We start from the raw sequence: 18,365 nt of genomic DNA on the forward strand, positions 1-18,365 counted from the left end.
CTTGACTGCATTTCAGGTCACACGAATACCTTTTTGAAAGTGTATTTAACCTTCAGATATTTCTTTTATCACACTGCAAATTCAACGCTATTAAAGTTATTTTGGCTTTTGTCAAGAACAAGTTAGAAAAGAGAATGACAACGTTAAGATAAATGATACTTTACAGTTGTGTCACTCTGTTCTGGAAAGTGTTCGTGAAAGTATCTGGAGGAATTCAGTGAGCCATGTGCACAAACTTGAAAATAGGTATGCACAAACAGCCCACAGTCTTGACACAATGATAGAACAGTTGCTGATCCACATAGATTACTGCAATAGCAGCAGTGAGAACTTGGCCAGCAGCGAAGGCGAGTTCATCGTTCTTTCCAGCAAAATTTATTCACGTTAATTGACTTTTGTTTTACTGTGAAGATGTGCATGTCATTGTTCATTTATTAAGAGTTCATTTTTCATTTAGAGTTCATTTCCAAACTCCCATGTTGTTATCCTTTACTCACAACAGCATCTAAACTTGGAAATGCTGTATTGGAATGCTATTACCAAGTTGCCATTCTTTGTTGGCAAATAGGTGCTTATCGCGCATTACAACAATGGCAGCATGGACCCACCACAGCCTTGCATAACATTCCTGCTACAAATGCAGTTGCTTTACAATCTCTTAACCCTGTCTGTGAGGGATATACTTCCTAATGCACACATTTCTTTACAGCATTTAAGGGAATGTGTGTTACCACTTCTGTACACTCCTGGCATTTAGTGGCAGTCCGCTGCTCCAGCTGTAGTTTGTTTGTTGTGAAATATAGCCTTCAGGACTGTGGGAAGTATGTATCCCACCAAACAACAGTGTTTTAATGGTTTTTGGGAAATATGGTTACCACCAAAGTAGTTGCTGGAAGGAGCGTGGGAAGCATGCGTACCCAAAATTAATCTTTCATTTGTGGTCCTTGGGAAGGATACCTACCACCAACTTAGGGGTCTTCCAAAGCTTTTGGGGATACATCTTACCACCTCTTTTTATGCCTGACATGTGATAGTACACTGCAGCAGGCGTATGAAAACTGCTACAAGAATCAGTTTGTTTATCATGGGATCACTGCTGTTGTCGGAACACATTGCTTTGCTTCATCAATATATGTTATTGTGACCTGTGTCAGCTGATACCGTTATTGTGTGAAGAAGTTTCGAGGATTGTTTTCACATTGTGGTAAGTAAACTTTAGTATTGGTAACAAACATTTTTTAAAAAATAAAGTAAAAGAAAACATAAAATAAAAACAGAAAATACTGTTCATTACTTTTTTGTGTGCAGTGGCAACACACAGCCGCTCACAAAAGGAAAGTGAGAAAGTCATTTAGAACCATAGTTTTAATATCTCACAGCGGTGCCATGGTGGTATATGGACCATCATAGCTTTTGGTACTAAATCACAAAAATTAAATATTCAAAAAATATAGTCCATTGATCACAGCTCTAATAGAATAGCAAAAAAATTGTCTTCACTGATATGCTACAAAAAATGTGCCCGCAAGAGGGTTAACTGACAAACATGGGGTGTATTCATTAGTAGTGACATACAGTGTTACCAATGAAAGCTCAATCTTTGCACCCTTGCTTTCTCCACCGCAGTAGCTACAGTGATGAACTCATTCACATTATCTTGCAATTGACATTATAGTGGTGAAATGACTGATCAGAAAATATGAAAAATGTGCTTGCAGTTAGAAAAGATTGTATTATTAAATTGCAAAAAGAAAATTTTTCTCCTTATTGCAGTCCCAAGTTCTATGGCTCCTCACGGTTGACACCCACCAAAAAATGCTCGAAAAAGCACACTTTCTATTAAATATTAATGTGTACCTCATCCCATTTTCAACTAAAATGTAATATTCATACACCAAATAAAAGTAGATATTTCTGTGCATCCAGCAAGGTACAAACATTGATGTTCATCATCAGGTGTAGCCAGGATATGAGTTCAAAGTCAGGGTCAATCATTATGAAATGGATAACAGTAATGCAAATAATCTTGAGGTTGCGGACATCCTTAAGTATTGTTTCGGTAGGAATTAATTTGGTTGGCAATAACTTAAGTCACCTACTTATTGTGCTAAATGCAGAAGCACATCGAAGCATTCCTTGCGAGATCAGAATTCCAAGCAGGAAATAACTTTTTAATTTGGTGAGTGCTTCCCAGTATTAGATGAAGCCAAGTAAATATCTGTAAAATATGCACATATATCTTTCTGAACTGGCTGGAAATTCAAGGGGTTTGTGATTCATCTTCATGTCACATACCTGACATTTCACAAAAAATATGACTGAATTTTTTCATAGCTGAATTAGTGATAAGACATTCTTTATTAATTGCCAGACTTCTGTGCAACTTTTGTGAGAGGGCAGTGTTAATTTTTACAAATTTATGCATGTCTCCCATGAGAATGGAGCTGTACTAATGGAATTACTGAACAGTCAAACAATCACCGTAACTAATAAAGGAAGTACCTATAATTGTTAAAGTTATAGAACTTTGGCATTACTAAGCCAAGCTTCCAAAATTCATCTCAGCATTGTTAAGGAACTACTAAAAGCTAAAGTTATCCAACATTTAGATGAACAACAATTTGAATTTAGGGAAGGGAAAAGAATCTACACACGCATGCATGCATGCATGCAAATGCAATTCATACACATGACTACAGTCTCTGGCAACTGAAACTAGACTCAAGATGAATGGGAAAATGTGTGCCACATCCACTGATAAATAGAGTAGCTAGGAGATACTATTTGGGAAACTAAATGAAACTGGACTACACTGGAGTGATAAAAGATTGAGTCTCAAAGTACACGAAAATTTGAGTACAGAATTATAACAACAAAAATAGTCTATTACATTATAATATAATAATCCATTACATTAAATGAGTACAGAATTAGATATCAATAGCACTAAGACAGAGGCAAGAATAAGAAGAGTTGTCTGACAAGGCTGCTGCTCTCTCTCTCTCTCTCTCTCTCTCTCTCTCTCTCTTTATTAATTTATTTATTAAAAGTGCAATACAGATAACAAAAACCAGCACCAAAGGGATCATAGTTAATGGTTATTCAATTTACTGATGATATAGTAATGTTAATGTGTTCTGACAAGGATATGAGCTATGTGTTAAAAAATTTCTGGCACTTTAGGTAACCGCAAACTGAAAATATATACATACAAGACTAAAATAATTGTTGTACATGAATCAAACAGACAAGTAAGAACAGACATTGAGACAAGCGATAAAATGCTAAAACATTAGAACCAATAGAGATTTGAATATGAAGAAGAGCTGCAAGAACATCCCGGACTGAAACAAAATCTAATGGACAAATACTAAAAGCAATTAAAGAGATGAGGACATTGTTTAATGTGATACAGAGAAAAAAATCTTAATTGGATACCTGATCACATAACAGCTTTATGAAACCATATTGCAAGGAAAAAAATCCTGGGGAACATATCAAGAGGCAGACTCAAAACACCCATTTTATAAAGTGTTGTCAGTGGAATGAGTTGTAGCAATTACCATCAAATGATACAGATGGTGAGGGACATAGAAGTATGGCTGCATTAACAAGGTGTTGCCTTTGGTGTCTGATGATGAGTGAACAGACCAAAAGTGTACATACTTCATCTGTCCCCTTGTACTCAACATGATAAGAGGAGATCTGTGACAGATGGTAGCTCTTTCAACCACAAAATGCAAAAGGCTGCTATATGTTTTGTTGTTGTTGTTGTTGTTGTTGGTGGTGGTGGTGGTGGTGGTGGTGGTGGTATCATCATCTTCAGTCCGAAGACTGGTTTGTTGCTTCTTTTCATGCTAGTTAATCCTTTGCAAGCCTCTTCATCTCAACATAACTACTGCAATCTCCATTTCTTTGATCCTGCTTACTGTAGTCTAGACGTGGTCACTCTTTATAATTTTGGCCTTCCACACTTCCTTCCATTACCAAATTGACAACGTGTGTGTTTTGTCACCCATCCCTTTCTTCTAGTCAAGTTGTGCCATACATTTATGTTTTCCATAACTTAATTCAGTACCTCTTCATTAGGTATTCCTCCCCACCAATCCAATCTTCAACATTCTCCTGTAACACCAAATTTTAAAAGATTGTTTTCTCTTCTTCTCATTACCATTTATGTTGCCCAAACAGCAAAACTACTTCTTGTGCATCATTTTTCTATCTAATTTCCACAGCATCACCTGATGTAATTAGACTACACTCCATTACCCCCCTCCCCCCCTCTACCGAGCGAGTTTGCGCAGTGGTAGCACACTGGACTCGCATTCGGGAGGACGACGGTTCAATCCCGCGTCCGGACATCTTGATTTAGGTTTTCCGTGATTTCCCTAAATCAGTCCAGGCAAATGCTGGGATGGTTCCTCTGAAAGGGCACGGCCGACTTCCTTCCCAAATCCGATGAGACTGATGACCTCGCTGTTTGGTCTCTTCCCCCAAACAACCCAACTCCCCCCACCCCCACCCCCACCACCTCCACCTCCACTCACACACACCTTTTTTTAACCTTATAACGTCCTTTCAAGACTATCCATTCAGTTGAACTGTTCTTACAAGTCCAGTGCAGTCTCTGGCAGAATTACAATGTCGTTGGTAGAACATAGTTTTTAGGTGATCAGAAAGTTTCCATTTAAGGGCCTTGGTGCTGTGTATATGCAACATAATTCAACACCGGTAAAGGTATATAAACACCAATGTGTAGTCAAGGGATTAGTGTGGTATTCATGTCTTTCTGATGTGTGCAGTAAATGTGGAAACGTGAACTATGGTGACAGTATTACAAAATACACCCGAACAGGAACAAGATACTATTATTCTTTTCTTGGCTGCCGAAGGACAAACACTGGTAGACATCCATTGGAGAGTGAGGAAAGTATATGGGGCAGCAAGTCTAAAATTAGGGAGAGATGTCCAGGAAAATTAAGACAGGGGATGCTGCAGCTGCTTCATTGTAACGCATGTCCCCATATTGCAAATATTGTAACAAAAAAGTTATGCAAACTCAAGTGGGAGACACTCAAGCACTCATTTTGTAGTCCAAATCTCTAACCATGCAATTATCACATCTTCATTCCCTTGAAATAAGGCTTTTAAGGGATGACAATTCTTGTTGGACAAGGATGTGCTGCAGACAGTTATGGACTTCTTCATGCAGCGAGACACATTGTTTTACCAAACGGATATCTTCAACCTGATGCATTTGTGGGATGATTGCCGCATTGCTCACAGCGATTCTTCCTGATTGACATACTGGCTCAGGACTGTACGGCCTTCGAATGGAAACTTTGATCACCCCTTATATTTCTTCTCTCTGAACTTCAATTCCCTTTCCAAAATTCTCTTTGGTGACCTTTACTGCTTGCTCGGTATAGTGACTGAATACCTTAGGGGATAGGCTTCAAACCTTTTACTCTCGTTTGTCAACTACTGCCTCCCTTCGTGTCCATCGACTCTTGTAATTTAAATCTAGTTCCTGTACTGCCATCAGTACTGCCTGAAAACTGTAACACCATAGAACTATCACAGCACTGAGTTTTTGCCATAGAAGTGGAAACAAAATCACATTATGTAATTGGTCATGATAGTGAAGGGAGTATATTGTAAAAAGGGAGCATTTTTTTAAGATGTGAATAAATTCCTTTTACTGAATATTAGTCACTTGTACCATGTAATAGCTGGATCCTTTTAAACTCTGCAAGACATAAGAGGATTGTAGAAGAGAATAGTTTAGCCTTTTTGGTATTAAGGCACTTCTGACTGGCAAGCAATAGACTATTACTCCTCACATAAACTAAAACTGATGACCGTGGGCAGTGGGAATATTGCATAGGATGAGTTTCCAATTGCTTTTTGTTTGTCACCATGAGATATTATGGCATCTCATTAGTGATACCTTGTACACTCTTTGGCTGAGTAGGGAGTGATTCTCAATTTTGTTTTGACCTTTCATCTTGGAAAGAATTCTTTTTAGTTTTTGGTTTAAAGCACTCTTTGTGTGTGTGTGTGTGTGTGCGTGCGTGCGTGTGTGTGTGTGTGTGTGTGTGTGTGTGAGAGAGAGAGAGAGAGAGAGAGAGAGAGAGAGAGAGAGAGAGAGAGCGAGAGAGCCCTTTTGAGACCTTCAGCATACTGGTTAAGGGACTTATCATCACTGCAGATATGCAGATATACCATCCATGGCTGGGAGGCTATGTGGGATGGAAGACAGCTGTCGAAATGCAGATACGGTTAGTGGTTAGTCAGTTTGGCATATTGAGTTGAAGAGGACTAGGTGAATTGGATCGGAGAGGAGGTGTTGAGGTTGTGGGGGAATGAAGATAATGTTTCTTGGCCCTGATTCTTATCATGAAGGTATCATCTGTGAACCAGAACCAGACAGAGGTTGGGGTGGCTAGAATGGTATCCTCTAGGTAGCCCATAAAAAGCTTGGCAAACAGCGGCACCATGTGGATGCTCATGGCTGTGTGGTGAATTTGGTTATGTAATTTTCTCTCAAAGGAGAAGTTGTTGCATGTGAGGATATAATTGGTAAGTTGGGAGAGGTAGTATTTGACAGCGACAAGGCCGTGTGCATGACAGAAGATTGTGTATGGGGCGGTGGCATCAACAGGGATTTGGTAGGTAAAGTGATAGGTATGGCAGAGAGTTGCAGAAGGAACTGGTTAGTATCTTTGATGTGAGAGGCTAGGTCTCAGGCAATTGGTTGGAGATGTTGCTCAACAAGAGCTGAAATTCTTTAAATAGGAGCACAATAACCAGCTGCAATGGGGCATCTGGGATTGTTGGGTTTGTTGATTTTTGGAAGCATGTAGGAGGGTTGTGGGGTGTCATCAAGGTGAGGACGGACATGGACTCGAGTGAGAAGTTCTGGAATAGGCCTATTGATTTCAGTAGGGATTAGAGGTTATGTTGGACTTCTGGGATGGGATCTCTGTGGTAGAGCTTGTAGATAGCCAGACAGTTGGCAGATGCTTTCCATCAGGTAGTCTCTGTGATTCATCACAGCAGGATTGTGGAGCCTTTGTCCGCAGGGAGGATGATAAGGTCAGGGTCTGTTTTAAGGTTGTATGTGGCTGAAAGCTTAGTGGTCATAGAAAGGGACCTACGGAAGGATGGCGAGGCCAAGTTGGAGGTAAGGAATTTTTAAAAGGTGACTAGGGGATGGTTAGATGGGAATGGGGTTTGGTCATGGTTGGATGGTGGTATAAAGTGGGGTTGAGTTGGCCTTGGTTGGAGGGACTGGCGGCAAAAAAGTGATTCCACTTTGGGGTCAGGAAAAGGAGAGTAGGCCTTTGACAAGTCCAGAATAGTTAATCTCGAGTCTGGAGCTGAACGTGAGACCTTTGGATAGGTTTCAAACTTCTACGGGATTGAAGTTTTTGTTGAAAAGGTTAACAACAGAGTTTTGGTTTCTGGATTGTGCGGAATGTTGGGAGGGAGCTTCGGAAGATGTTTAAATTGAATAGATCACTTATACAGGGTCTGTTCTCTGTGAAGTGTTACCAAGAGAGTCCACTGTGGTTAGGATAGATGTTGATGAATAGTGGTGCTCCAAGGCAGGAGTGCATGGAGGTACTGTCTGGAATGCTCTTCCAAGTGTTGGTGGGCAGGATTTTAAATTTAGGAGATGAGCTGTATAGTAGGATTACACAGAAGCATTATTTTGCAGAGGAAACGGAGGTGGTGCTAGGTGCCTGTGCCGTGGAGATGTGTTTCTGCAGTGACAGGTTTGTGAGATATAGGGGTTGGTGGAATTTCAGAAGGTGAAGACCATTGTGAAAGAAGTCGTGGGATCCAGAAAATGGAATATTTATGGCTAGGTCATTCAGAGGGACTCCATGGCCAGGCAGCATTAGGGAAACAGGATGTGGTACTTGGATTTAGTTAGAGAAAGAGATACTTTTCTGAACTGACATAGATAGATGGAGCATGGGCCCTTTTGGATTGACATGGCGATAGGAAAAATGAGAAATGCACGAATTAAAGCTTTGGGTGGTTGTAAATGGAACTGGAGGACAATTTGGCGAATGAAAAGGACTAAAGAAATTGTACTGAGGGTATTAGGATATCTGATCATGCATAAGTTTTTGTTACAAATGGGAAAGAAAAAGTAAAGACATAAAATTCTGACGGAAGCTATGTGTGAGGAACGGTGGGTGGTTTTCCCGAACTATACAGGTCGGAGTTATCCTTGCAACACATCCTTTGTTCCCGTAACCCTCCTGGCCTCAGTTTCTGTTAACCCACTGTCCCCACGCACTCCACCTGACAATTTCTCTTCCCTCCATCCTATCACCCCCTCCCGATTCACATTTCAATCTCAATTCATCATGCACCTCTCTCCATGGCTCTCACACCTGCACCTCACATGCATAGCCCATGCAACTGCCACACCTCCCTCCCACATTCCTAGCCACGCCCGTCCACCTGCAAACTATGTACTAGCTCCAGAAAAAAATTATTTTGAAAGCTGTGTAAATGGGATGTCTGAGTCTTTTGACCACATGCCACGTTAAACAGAAAAATAAAGCAAACAGAAATTAGGGGAAAAAATGGAGAGGAATGTATGATTAGTCTTTTTTAGAATTATTTGTTTGTGTTTTCTTAATATATCTAGTTTGATTGTTAGCATTGTCCCCATTTTCCAGGATGAAGCTGCTGGTGATAAACACGCAGAGAAAGAAACAAAGGACAAAGGCAGCCGTGCTTCGGTAAATGGCGGAAGTGCTCACAATAATAGCAGTGGGAACAACAACCGTCATAGTAGTGGTTTCAACTCATCAAATAGCAATGGCACAGGTCCAGAGCGACGTTCTGCAGATAAGCAACCAAAGGCATTCCCAGCAATGGTTATCTTCCAGGCTATTTCTGCCATGTTTCCTGATAAAGGGCAGCCGGATGAACTCAGGGAAAAGTGAGTGACATTGGACCAAATTTAAGTAAGAATGACTTACTTTTTAAGAAAGAAAACAGCAAAATTTCAGTGAAGCATCAGTGAGAAAAACCTGTAACACAGTGAACATGTATACTCAGGGAAGAATGACAGTTGGCAGGCTGTTGGCCCCTATCACTTGACACTCTAAAACATTAATCACAAAGTGATTTTAATTGAAGCATAGGTCACAACAGTATGTTAGTGCTGTCACCATGTTATCATATCATATCTGAATGGTAGATAATGGATGTGCAATGCATCAGACAGTGAGCACTAGGTAACACCATGAACAGTGCCACACACTCAGTTGACACAATGTTACCAACACCAGATAGAGCTTGAAAGACGCATAATTGTGGGCCTTTGTGTGGTCAGCTTGTCAAATTGGGCCTTTACGTGTGACGATTGCACAATCTATCATCTCTCACCAGACCTAGTACCATCTTTCAATGCATACTCTCACATCGTACATGTGTCTACGAACATCATGCGTGATATTGAGGCTTCTATTCATGTTCCATAATGTATTTCCTTGATGTAGGTTCTGGGTGGCCTCCTTATCTCTCCCTCTTTTTCCACCCTTCCTTCCCACATCTGACCATCCTCTTCCAACCAGCCCCTCATTAAAGAAAGAGTTTGAAGGTATCAAAAGATAGAAGTGCTGTTAACTGTTTTAATGTTATTGTCGTCAACAGTACTGAGAGGTACCTCTAGAAGGTTAGCACTGGCCAGTTCATATTTCTGCTTGTGACTTTTAACATATTTTCGAAACAGAATTTTCACTTTTTTTGCTGATATTCAATCTCTTACACATCACTCACTCCATTTCTTTGTTTGATAGGCTTGCTTCAGCAGTCTGCTATGTGCTTAAAGGTAACTGATGCAAAGAAAAAAAATCCACCAGTAGAAAAAATTCTTATACACTACTGGCCATTAAAATTGCTACACCAAGAAGAAATGCAGATTATAAACGGGTATTCATTGGACAAATATATTATACTAGAACTGACATGTGATTACATCTTCACGCAATTTGGGTGCATAGATCCTGAGAAATCAGTACTCTGAACAACCACCTGTGGCTGTAATAATGGCCTTGATACACCTGGGCATTGAGTCAAACAGAGCTTGGATGGCGTGTACAGGTACAGCTGCCCATGCAGCTTAAACACGATACCCCAGTCCATCAAGAGTAGTGACTGGTGTATTGTGACTAGCCAGTTGCTCGGCCACCATTGACCAGATGTTTTCAATTGGTGAGAGATCTGGAGAATGTGCTGGCCAGGGCAGCAGTCGAAATTTTCTGTATCCAGAAAGGCCCGTACAGGACCTGCAACATGCGGTCGTGCATTATCCTGCTGAAACGTATGGTTTCGCAGGGATCGAATTCAGGGTAGAGCCACGGGTCGTAACACATCTGAAATGTAACGTCCACTGTTCAAAGTGCCATCAATGCGAACAAGAGGTGACCGAGACGTGTAACCAATGGCACCCTGTACCATTACACCAGGTGATACGCCAGTATGGCGATGACAAATACGCACTTCCAATGTGCGTTCACCGCGATGTCACCAAACACAGATGCGACTATCATGATGCTGTAAACAGAACCTGGATTCATCCGAAAAAATGACGTTTTGTCATTCATGCAGCCAGGTTCATCGTTGAGTACACCATTGCAGGCGCTCCTGTCTGTGATGCAGCGTCAAGGGTAACTGCAGCAATGGTCTCAGAGCTGATAGTCCATGCTGCTGCAAACATTGTCGAACTGTTCTTGCAGATGGTTGTTGTCTTGCAAACGTCCCCATCTGTTGACTCGGGGATCAAAACGTGGCTGCACGATCCATTACAGCCATACGGATAAGATGCCTGTCATCTCGACTGCTAGTGATACGAGGCCGTTGGGATCCAACGCGGCGTTCCGTATTGCCCTCCTGAACCCACCGATTCCATATGCTGCTAACAGTCATTGGATCTCGACCAAAGCGAGCAGCAATGTCGTGATACGATAAACTGCAATCGTGATAGGCTACAATCCGACCTTTATCTAAGTCGGAAACGTGATGGCACGCATTTCTCGTCCTTACACAACGCATCACAACAATGTTTCACCAGGCAACGCTGCTGGTCAACTGCTGTTTGTGTATGAAATCGGTTGGGAACTTTCCTCATGTCAGAACATTGTAGGTGTCACCACCGGTGCTAACCTTGTGTGAATACTCTGAAAAGCTAATCATTTGCATATCACAGCATCTTCTACCTATCGGTTAAATTTTGCATCTGTAGCACGTCATCTTCGTGGTATTTAATGGCCAGTAGGGTATAAAAACATCATTTGCACATTATACATATTGTTTGCATATTTACTTAAATTGCCAAATGTGGTAATCTTTGGCAGATACAAGGTGTAATCAAAAAGTAATGGGAATTTTTTTTAATTTCGCTGGCAGTATACTGCCAGTTTAAAAAAAGAAAAGAAAAGAAAAATGTTGGTTCATGTGTTCCTGGTGTTACGTATGCATTGTCAGCTGTTTTGAATGTTTAATTTATTGTTGACAGTCAATAAGGTTAAACATGTTTTTGAGTGCTTGGCAAAGTTTTACTTTCACAAAAGATGGGTCAAAATTTTGTATTAAATTTTGCTTGGAAAATGAAATGAAGTGCAGCACTGCATTCAAAATGTTGATTGTGGCTCTAGGCAAATCTACTGTGAGCAAGACAAGAGTTTACAAGAGGTATAAACATTTCAGAGAGGGTCGAGAAGACATTGAAAATGACAACCACCTTGGATGCCCTAGCACATCAGTTACTGACGATAATGTGGAAGAAGACAGAAAATGTTTCTAGAAAACTGCTGTATCACCATAAAAACAGAATCGCTGAAGGAGCTGAGCACCATAACAAAAAGTGAGTTCCAGAAATGCTTCCAAGATGAGAGGGGTGCTGGCACAAGTGTATGCTATCTGGAGGCTGGAGGTTGGGGGTGGTTACTTTGAAGGGAACAAAGTTGATGTTGAATAAATAAAAATTCTTGAAAAACAATAAAAATTCCCATTACTCTTTGATCACACCTTGTTTCTCTGCCTGATAATAATTTTCAAACAATGGAAAATCCACATCGGAATATCAACAATGTAGGGGAAGATAGATTGTGACTTACCTTAAAGAAGACACATTAAGTTACAGATAGGCCCAATTGAAAGGCACTTACAAAAAAGTTTTAGCCACAGCCTTCATCAGCGAAAGAGAAACAGAAACACGCCGTTCATGCACACAAGCAGGCACACCTCACACACGTGACAGCCAACTCCAGCAGATCAGGCCAGAATGGTCTGTGTTTCTCTTTTGCTGATGAAGACTCTAGCAAAATCTTTGTAGAAGTGTCTTCTAATTGTGCCTGTCTGCAACTTAACATTTCTTCCTTACAATAAGTAGTGATCTATCTTTTCCTACATTATTAACAACAAATTTCAGTATGTAGTTTTTTATTAGTTTCTGGGCTTGATATTGGTTATTATGCAGTGTTTTGTAGTTAACTGTGGTTATTTGATGCTTCCAGGTACATTGAACTCACGGAACGACTCGATCCAAATGCCCTTCCTCCAGAGTGCACTCCAAATATTGATGGACCAAATGCAGAGTCTGTACCACGCGAACAGACAATGCACTCATTTCACACGCTGTTTTGCCGTCGCTGCTTCAAATATGATTGTTTCCTCCATCGTGAGTACAAAATTCTGTGTGATGACTCGGTTTCCGCGGGATTGCGTATGAGCGTGTGTGGAAGCTACTGCCCCATGCTGGAACTGCAAACTTTCTTTCACGAATCAACTTGAACTGAACATCTGATGAGTTCAGCGTTCTCAAACTGTTCAAAATTGAAATTGTTCGAACTGTTTGGAAATGGAAACTCATCACAGATGTGATAGTTTTGAATCCTTCACCAGCTGATGACATAACACAGTGCACACTTCAAATAAAACTTCCTTGTCTGTTTTTCCAGTTTAAATGTATAGAGAATGTTAAATGGCATCATGCTGTTGATCTTGGAGAGAATTCGTGCTAGCTTGTTAGTACACCAAAAAATTTCTTTCTGGTTTCTAATATAGTTTGGGAACATAGAGATGTTTGTGTTCGAGTTTGGTTCTCGTTATTAAATTATTGTATAGTTTGTACGGTGTTAAGCCTTTCTAGTTCCATAACATGACAATTGATAACATGATTAATGTGATCTCCGATAAAGTTTTAAATATTAGTTTAGAAAACAATTGCTAACAAAGTAAAATCTCAGGTGGTTTGAAATTTTAATCCTACATGTAAAGAGTGAGATGGGAGGAGCAGTGATCACAGGCTAGATATATTTTGTACCGGTTTACATATTTTATCAGAAGAGCTGAATTTGCAGCTCTTCCAATGGGTTTTTTTCCACACACACTTCTAGCATGCGTAGTTCCTGGTGGAAACTGAGAACTTGGTGGTGGAAAAATTGCCTACTTTAGGCAGGGTGAGACTGAATTCAGACTTACTTTGTTGATTGAGAGTATTTTGTTTGTATGCAGCATGCAAAGTGGCAGGAAGTCCAGCCACAAGTCGAGGTAAGACTCTTTTATCCTCTTACCTCACTGTTAATAGATTATTCGAGAAGATTTCATCATTGTCTGTGCTCATTATTATTCCTACATAAAGTAGTGTATTATTTACTGAAATGCACACTGCATGTGAGAAGAATCAGTCTAACTATAAAGCAGAATTTCTGCACTTGAAGTAAGGTTTACAGATTTTTCTGACTGGCTCTGAAAGGTGCCTTCTTTTTAGGTGTATACTTGTCTTTCACTGTTCATATGCAGGGAATACAGGTAGAAATTTCTCAGAAATTTATTATTAACAGTAAGCAGTGCGCATTAGTTTTCTTAGATCCTTTTTTAAAGACATAGTTTTAGAAGTGAAAAAACTGGTTGCAATTATTGTCATGATCTTATTTTTTGGAGGTGAAGTTATTCCATTTTTGAAAAGCTGCCTCATACAAGAAGTAGTCGTATCAAAAGTTATAATCAATAATATGACAGCTATAGAAGAAAGTTGTTTCTAGTGTTTGAAGAAATTAGGACAATCGTGGAGTTGAAATACTATCAGTGCACATGTTGACTTACAACACATTTCTAAATAACTTTGTATTACTTTAATTTTATTCCCTCTCTGAAACTGGAATGGTACTCCAACACTTGGCTTAGTTTTATCGTATGATACATTTAGAATTTTGGAAATTTACTCAGTGTAATCTAGCATAATTTGCTTACACTGCAGTCATGATTTGTTGTAACACCACATTAGTTAAAGCAAAATGTGTTGTACCATTTAATGTATGAACTTCTAATTTTTTGTTCCTAATTTGAAGGAAGAAAAAAACTTCATTTTGAAAGAAAAGCTGTTCGTATAAGAAAAGGACCCTGTTCTGTGATTTGTTGTTAACTTTATAATGTGTTGTTTTATTAAAATTAATTATTTTAATGTGATGAAGTTTATTCGTTGTTGTTGTTGTTTTCTCTTTTGTTTATCTGTAAGTGAGATAATTAAATATAACTGGTTTCTTGTGACGATGAAACCAACGTTTCACTGCATAAACTTCCAAAATGACTTTTAGTGACATTTTTGAGTAGACCTTTGAGGAACAAATAGGAAAATGTGTTTAAAGTACCTATCTGTACTCTCTTACATCTGATGACTGTCTCACGATGATGGAAGGAACCTTTCCGTCTCCTTCCTTGTCCAGTTGTACTTTGAACACATATTTTACTGTTTCCAATCAAGTTATTGAGTATGACTTGTTGCCCAAGTTCAACAGATAATATTTATATGCATGTGTTTATTAACCTTTCTGGCAAGAAGAGCTAAAATACTTGCCTTGAAATTGCTGTTAGAAACAGACGATCTCAGGCTTTTGAACAGAGATTACATATATTTTTTAAAAAGATTGTGTCACTGTAAGATTTTACATAGTTCAAAGAATATAGCGTCTTATGCAGGTTGCAGTAAAATGTAGAAATTTAACATGCTTGTGTATGATCGGTAGCTAACTTTTTTCTGTGGTTTCTTCTTTTTAATAAACTATCCTGTGCAAGTCTGTTCATCTCTCTATAACTGCTGCAACCTACATCAATTTGAACGTAGTTACTGTAGTTCGGCCTTGGCCTTGATCTCCCACTACAATTTTTACTCCCCACAATTCTGTAACATCTCAGGGTGTGTCCCATCAATTGATTCCCTCTTTTAGGCAGGTTGTACCATAAATTTCTTTTTTCACAAATTTAATTCAGTGTCTTATTAATTTTGAATCTGCTCATTTATTCTTCAGCATTATTCTTTAATACCATGTTTCAAAGCTTCTAGTCTCTTATTGTCTGTAATGATTATTGCCAACATTTCACTTCTGTGCGAGGCTACATTCCCCCACAAAAGCCTTCAGAAAAGATTTCTTGACACTTAAATTTACATTTGATGGTAACTTTTTTATCTTCTTCAGAACTGCTTTTCGTGCTATTGCTCACATGTGTGTTATGTCTTTTAGTTGAATTTTCTCATACTGAGAAATTGGAAGGAGTGATCTGTTTTACCTGGTAAAAACTTTCTAAAGCCAAGATCACACAAATATTTCTTTATTTACAAACAACCGCTTTTGACAGTTTTTGCTGCCATCTTCGTGTCTTCAAAAATTTGTGTTATAAAACATGTTCATTTTGGGTTGGCATGAGGTCAGCTCAAAATGAACACATTTTATAACATAAATTCTTGAAGACCTGAAGATGAGAGTAAAGTCTGTCGAAACTGGTTGTTCGTAAATAGAGTAAATAAAGAAAATTTATGCAGTCTTGGCTTTAGAAAGTTTTTATATCTTATACTTAAGCCATAACTGGTTATTTTCCTACTCAAATAGCAAAACCCATCCACTGCTTCTAGTGTCTCACTTCCTAATCCAATTTCCTCTGCATCACCTGATTTAATTCACCAACATTCCATTACACAAGTTTAATTTTGTTGATGTTCTTCTTGATAAACTCTTTTCAACTGTCCATTCCATTCAGCTTCTCTTCCAAGTCCTTTGCTATCTCTGACACAATTACAGTGTCATTAGCAAACCTCAAGGTTTTTACTTCTTCCCCTGATCATTAATTTCCCTCCCAAATTTTTCCTTAGTTTCATTTACTGCTTGTTCAATTTATAGGTTCAATAAAAAGGGGAGTGGGCTATATAACCTTGTGTCCCTCCATTTGCAGTCATTGTCTTTCTTTCATATTCTCAGACTCTTATAAATGCAGTCTGATTTCTGTGCAAGTTGTGAATAATCTTTTGCTTCCTGTATTTTAACCATGCTACCTCCAGAATTTAAAAGAATGTTTTCCAGTCAGCATTGTTAAAAGTCTTCACAAGATGTACAAATACTATAAACACAGGTCTCTCTCTCTCTCTCTCTCTCTCTCTCTCTCTTATGCATGTTATCTCATGTATCTTACTCACCAAGTTGAATGGCTTTGTTGTGGCTGACTACCAAGGATTTCAGTGATTTTGAGGGAATGTCGTTTACTCGAGGAGCCTTGTTTGGAATTAACTCTTTCAGTGCTCTATCAATCTCAGTATTGTATTTTCTATCTCTTCTTCATTTGCTTCCTCGTCTCCTTCTGTAATACTGTCCACAAGGTTGCTTTCCTTTAGAGACCCTTTATGTATCCATTCCACGAGAGATCAGAAATGGAGCAATTGCAAATGTAATGTCATGGGTTGGATACACTAGAAATCAAGGCACCACTGTTATGTCAGTGCTATGTTGGCTTCTTTTCTTCCCATTGTAGTTCCACAAGTATGATTAATTTGAGAACAGTGGTGCTGCAGTCGCTTCCTACACATCAACTTGTTCTCTCTTACAAAAGCATGCTGGAGTGGGCTGTTGGGAATAAGGGAACTGAGTGCACACTTATCCTGTTGTAAAGTAGCACTGACAGGGTGAAATGATCAATTGTTGGTATCAGGTGGCCTCTAATAAAGCTGTGTTTTGTGAGACTGTGAAGTGTGTGAGATGAAAATTAAGTGCTACAGTGTATACAATTACAGATGTATTGGGGGGGGGGGGGACACAAAGTTCATCCAGTGCAATCAAAATGATTTTTTTCTTGTCTGTTCCATCTCCAGTATGAGGAAACATAATGTGCTCCATCAAACGGAAACTGGGTACAGAGCAATGCACTGTTATGTTCCTGCAAGCAAAGAGCATGCTATTTACTTATTCTTTTGGTAATGGCAACTTGGGTTTATGGGCTGATAGTGATTTGTGTAGGTTATCCTTTATTTCTACAACCTTTTTGAAGACTGCTAATAATTAATTGCCGTGTAGAGAATACACTTCATCCTTGTGCCCTGTTTCATTGTATCGTCACCGTAGCCTCTGTGACCTGTCAAAAAGTGTGTGTATGTCAACATAATTGTTATATATTGTCTGAATCGAGAATACATATTAAAATAAATTTGCAGCAGTATCTGAAAAAGTTTTTTTTGTATCTACATACATACAAACATATACACACACATGTATGTACATGCATTCATATAGGTACCCATCCGCGCGTGCGCGCGCACGCGCGCGCACACACACACACACACACACATCTCTTCTTGTAAATGTATGTGTAATTAAAAGCTAACTTATAAGTCATTGTATTTGTCTATAACAATCATCATGCCCAAGTAGCAGCAATGCCATGAGTCCTCAGTTATACCTGCAACCTTGTGTACTTGCTCTCCTGTCTATGCTAGCACAGTCCACTTCTATCCAACAACAGATTCAAGTGACAAGTTTTCAGTTACACAGGCAGCAGCAGAGACTTGCTTCTCTTTCCTCCAAACGCCACATTATGTTTCCTACATGCTACATCTATGTTTCCCACAGTCATTCATGCTTCCACAGCCTTGCATTCCTCGTCTAGCCATTCCTGCTCTGCCAGTTTGCACATCCTGTCCCCTTCATTCTTTAGAAATCGGCATTCCTTTTCACCTGCTTCATTTGCTACATTTTTATATTTACTCATATCATCATTTCTCTCATGTGTCATCCAAGGATAAGTGTTGGATGTAGTCTTTTTATCTCTGATCTTTTGCTGCCTACACTACTCCATATCTCTAAGTTACCTATCTGTTTTCTGTTGTATTCCTTTCCCCCTGTGTCAGTCAATTATTGGCTAATTCTTCTATTGAAACTCTCAACAACCTCTGGTTCTTTCAGTTTATCCAAACTCCATCTTAATGTCCTGCCTTTCTGCAATTTCTTCAGTTTAATCTGCAGTTAATAACCAATAAATTATTCTCAGAATCTGCATGTTTTGTACTTGAA

At 39.3% G+C, this 18,365-nt stretch overlaps 1 protein-coding gene across 2 annotated transcripts in view; it reads left to right on the plus strand.

Moving 5' to 3' along the window:
- The window catches only part of LOC126253566 (histone-lysine N-methyltransferase E(z)), a 111,606-nt gene that overhangs the window by 18,551 nt on the left and 74,690 nt on the right, over positions 1 to 18,365 (plus strand). For both annotated transcript variants that reach the window (XM_049954985.1, XM_049954986.1), the window contains exons 5-6: positions 8,703 to 8,968; positions 12,549 to 12,712. In XM_049954985.1, coding sequence (XP_049810942.1) covers positions 8,703 to 8,968; positions 12,549 to 12,712 — 430 coding nt within the window. The remainder of the gene's footprint in view (positions 1 to 8,702; positions 8,969 to 12,548; positions 12,713 to 18,365) is intronic.

The sequence above is a fragment of the Schistocerca nitens genome, chromosome 4 (genome assembly GCF_023898315.1).
Source record: "Schistocerca nitens isolate TAMUIC-IGC-003100 chromosome 4, iqSchNite1.1, whole genome shotgun sequence".
NCBI lineage: Eukaryota > Metazoa > Arthropoda > Insecta > Orthoptera > Acrididae > Schistocerca > Schistocerca nitens.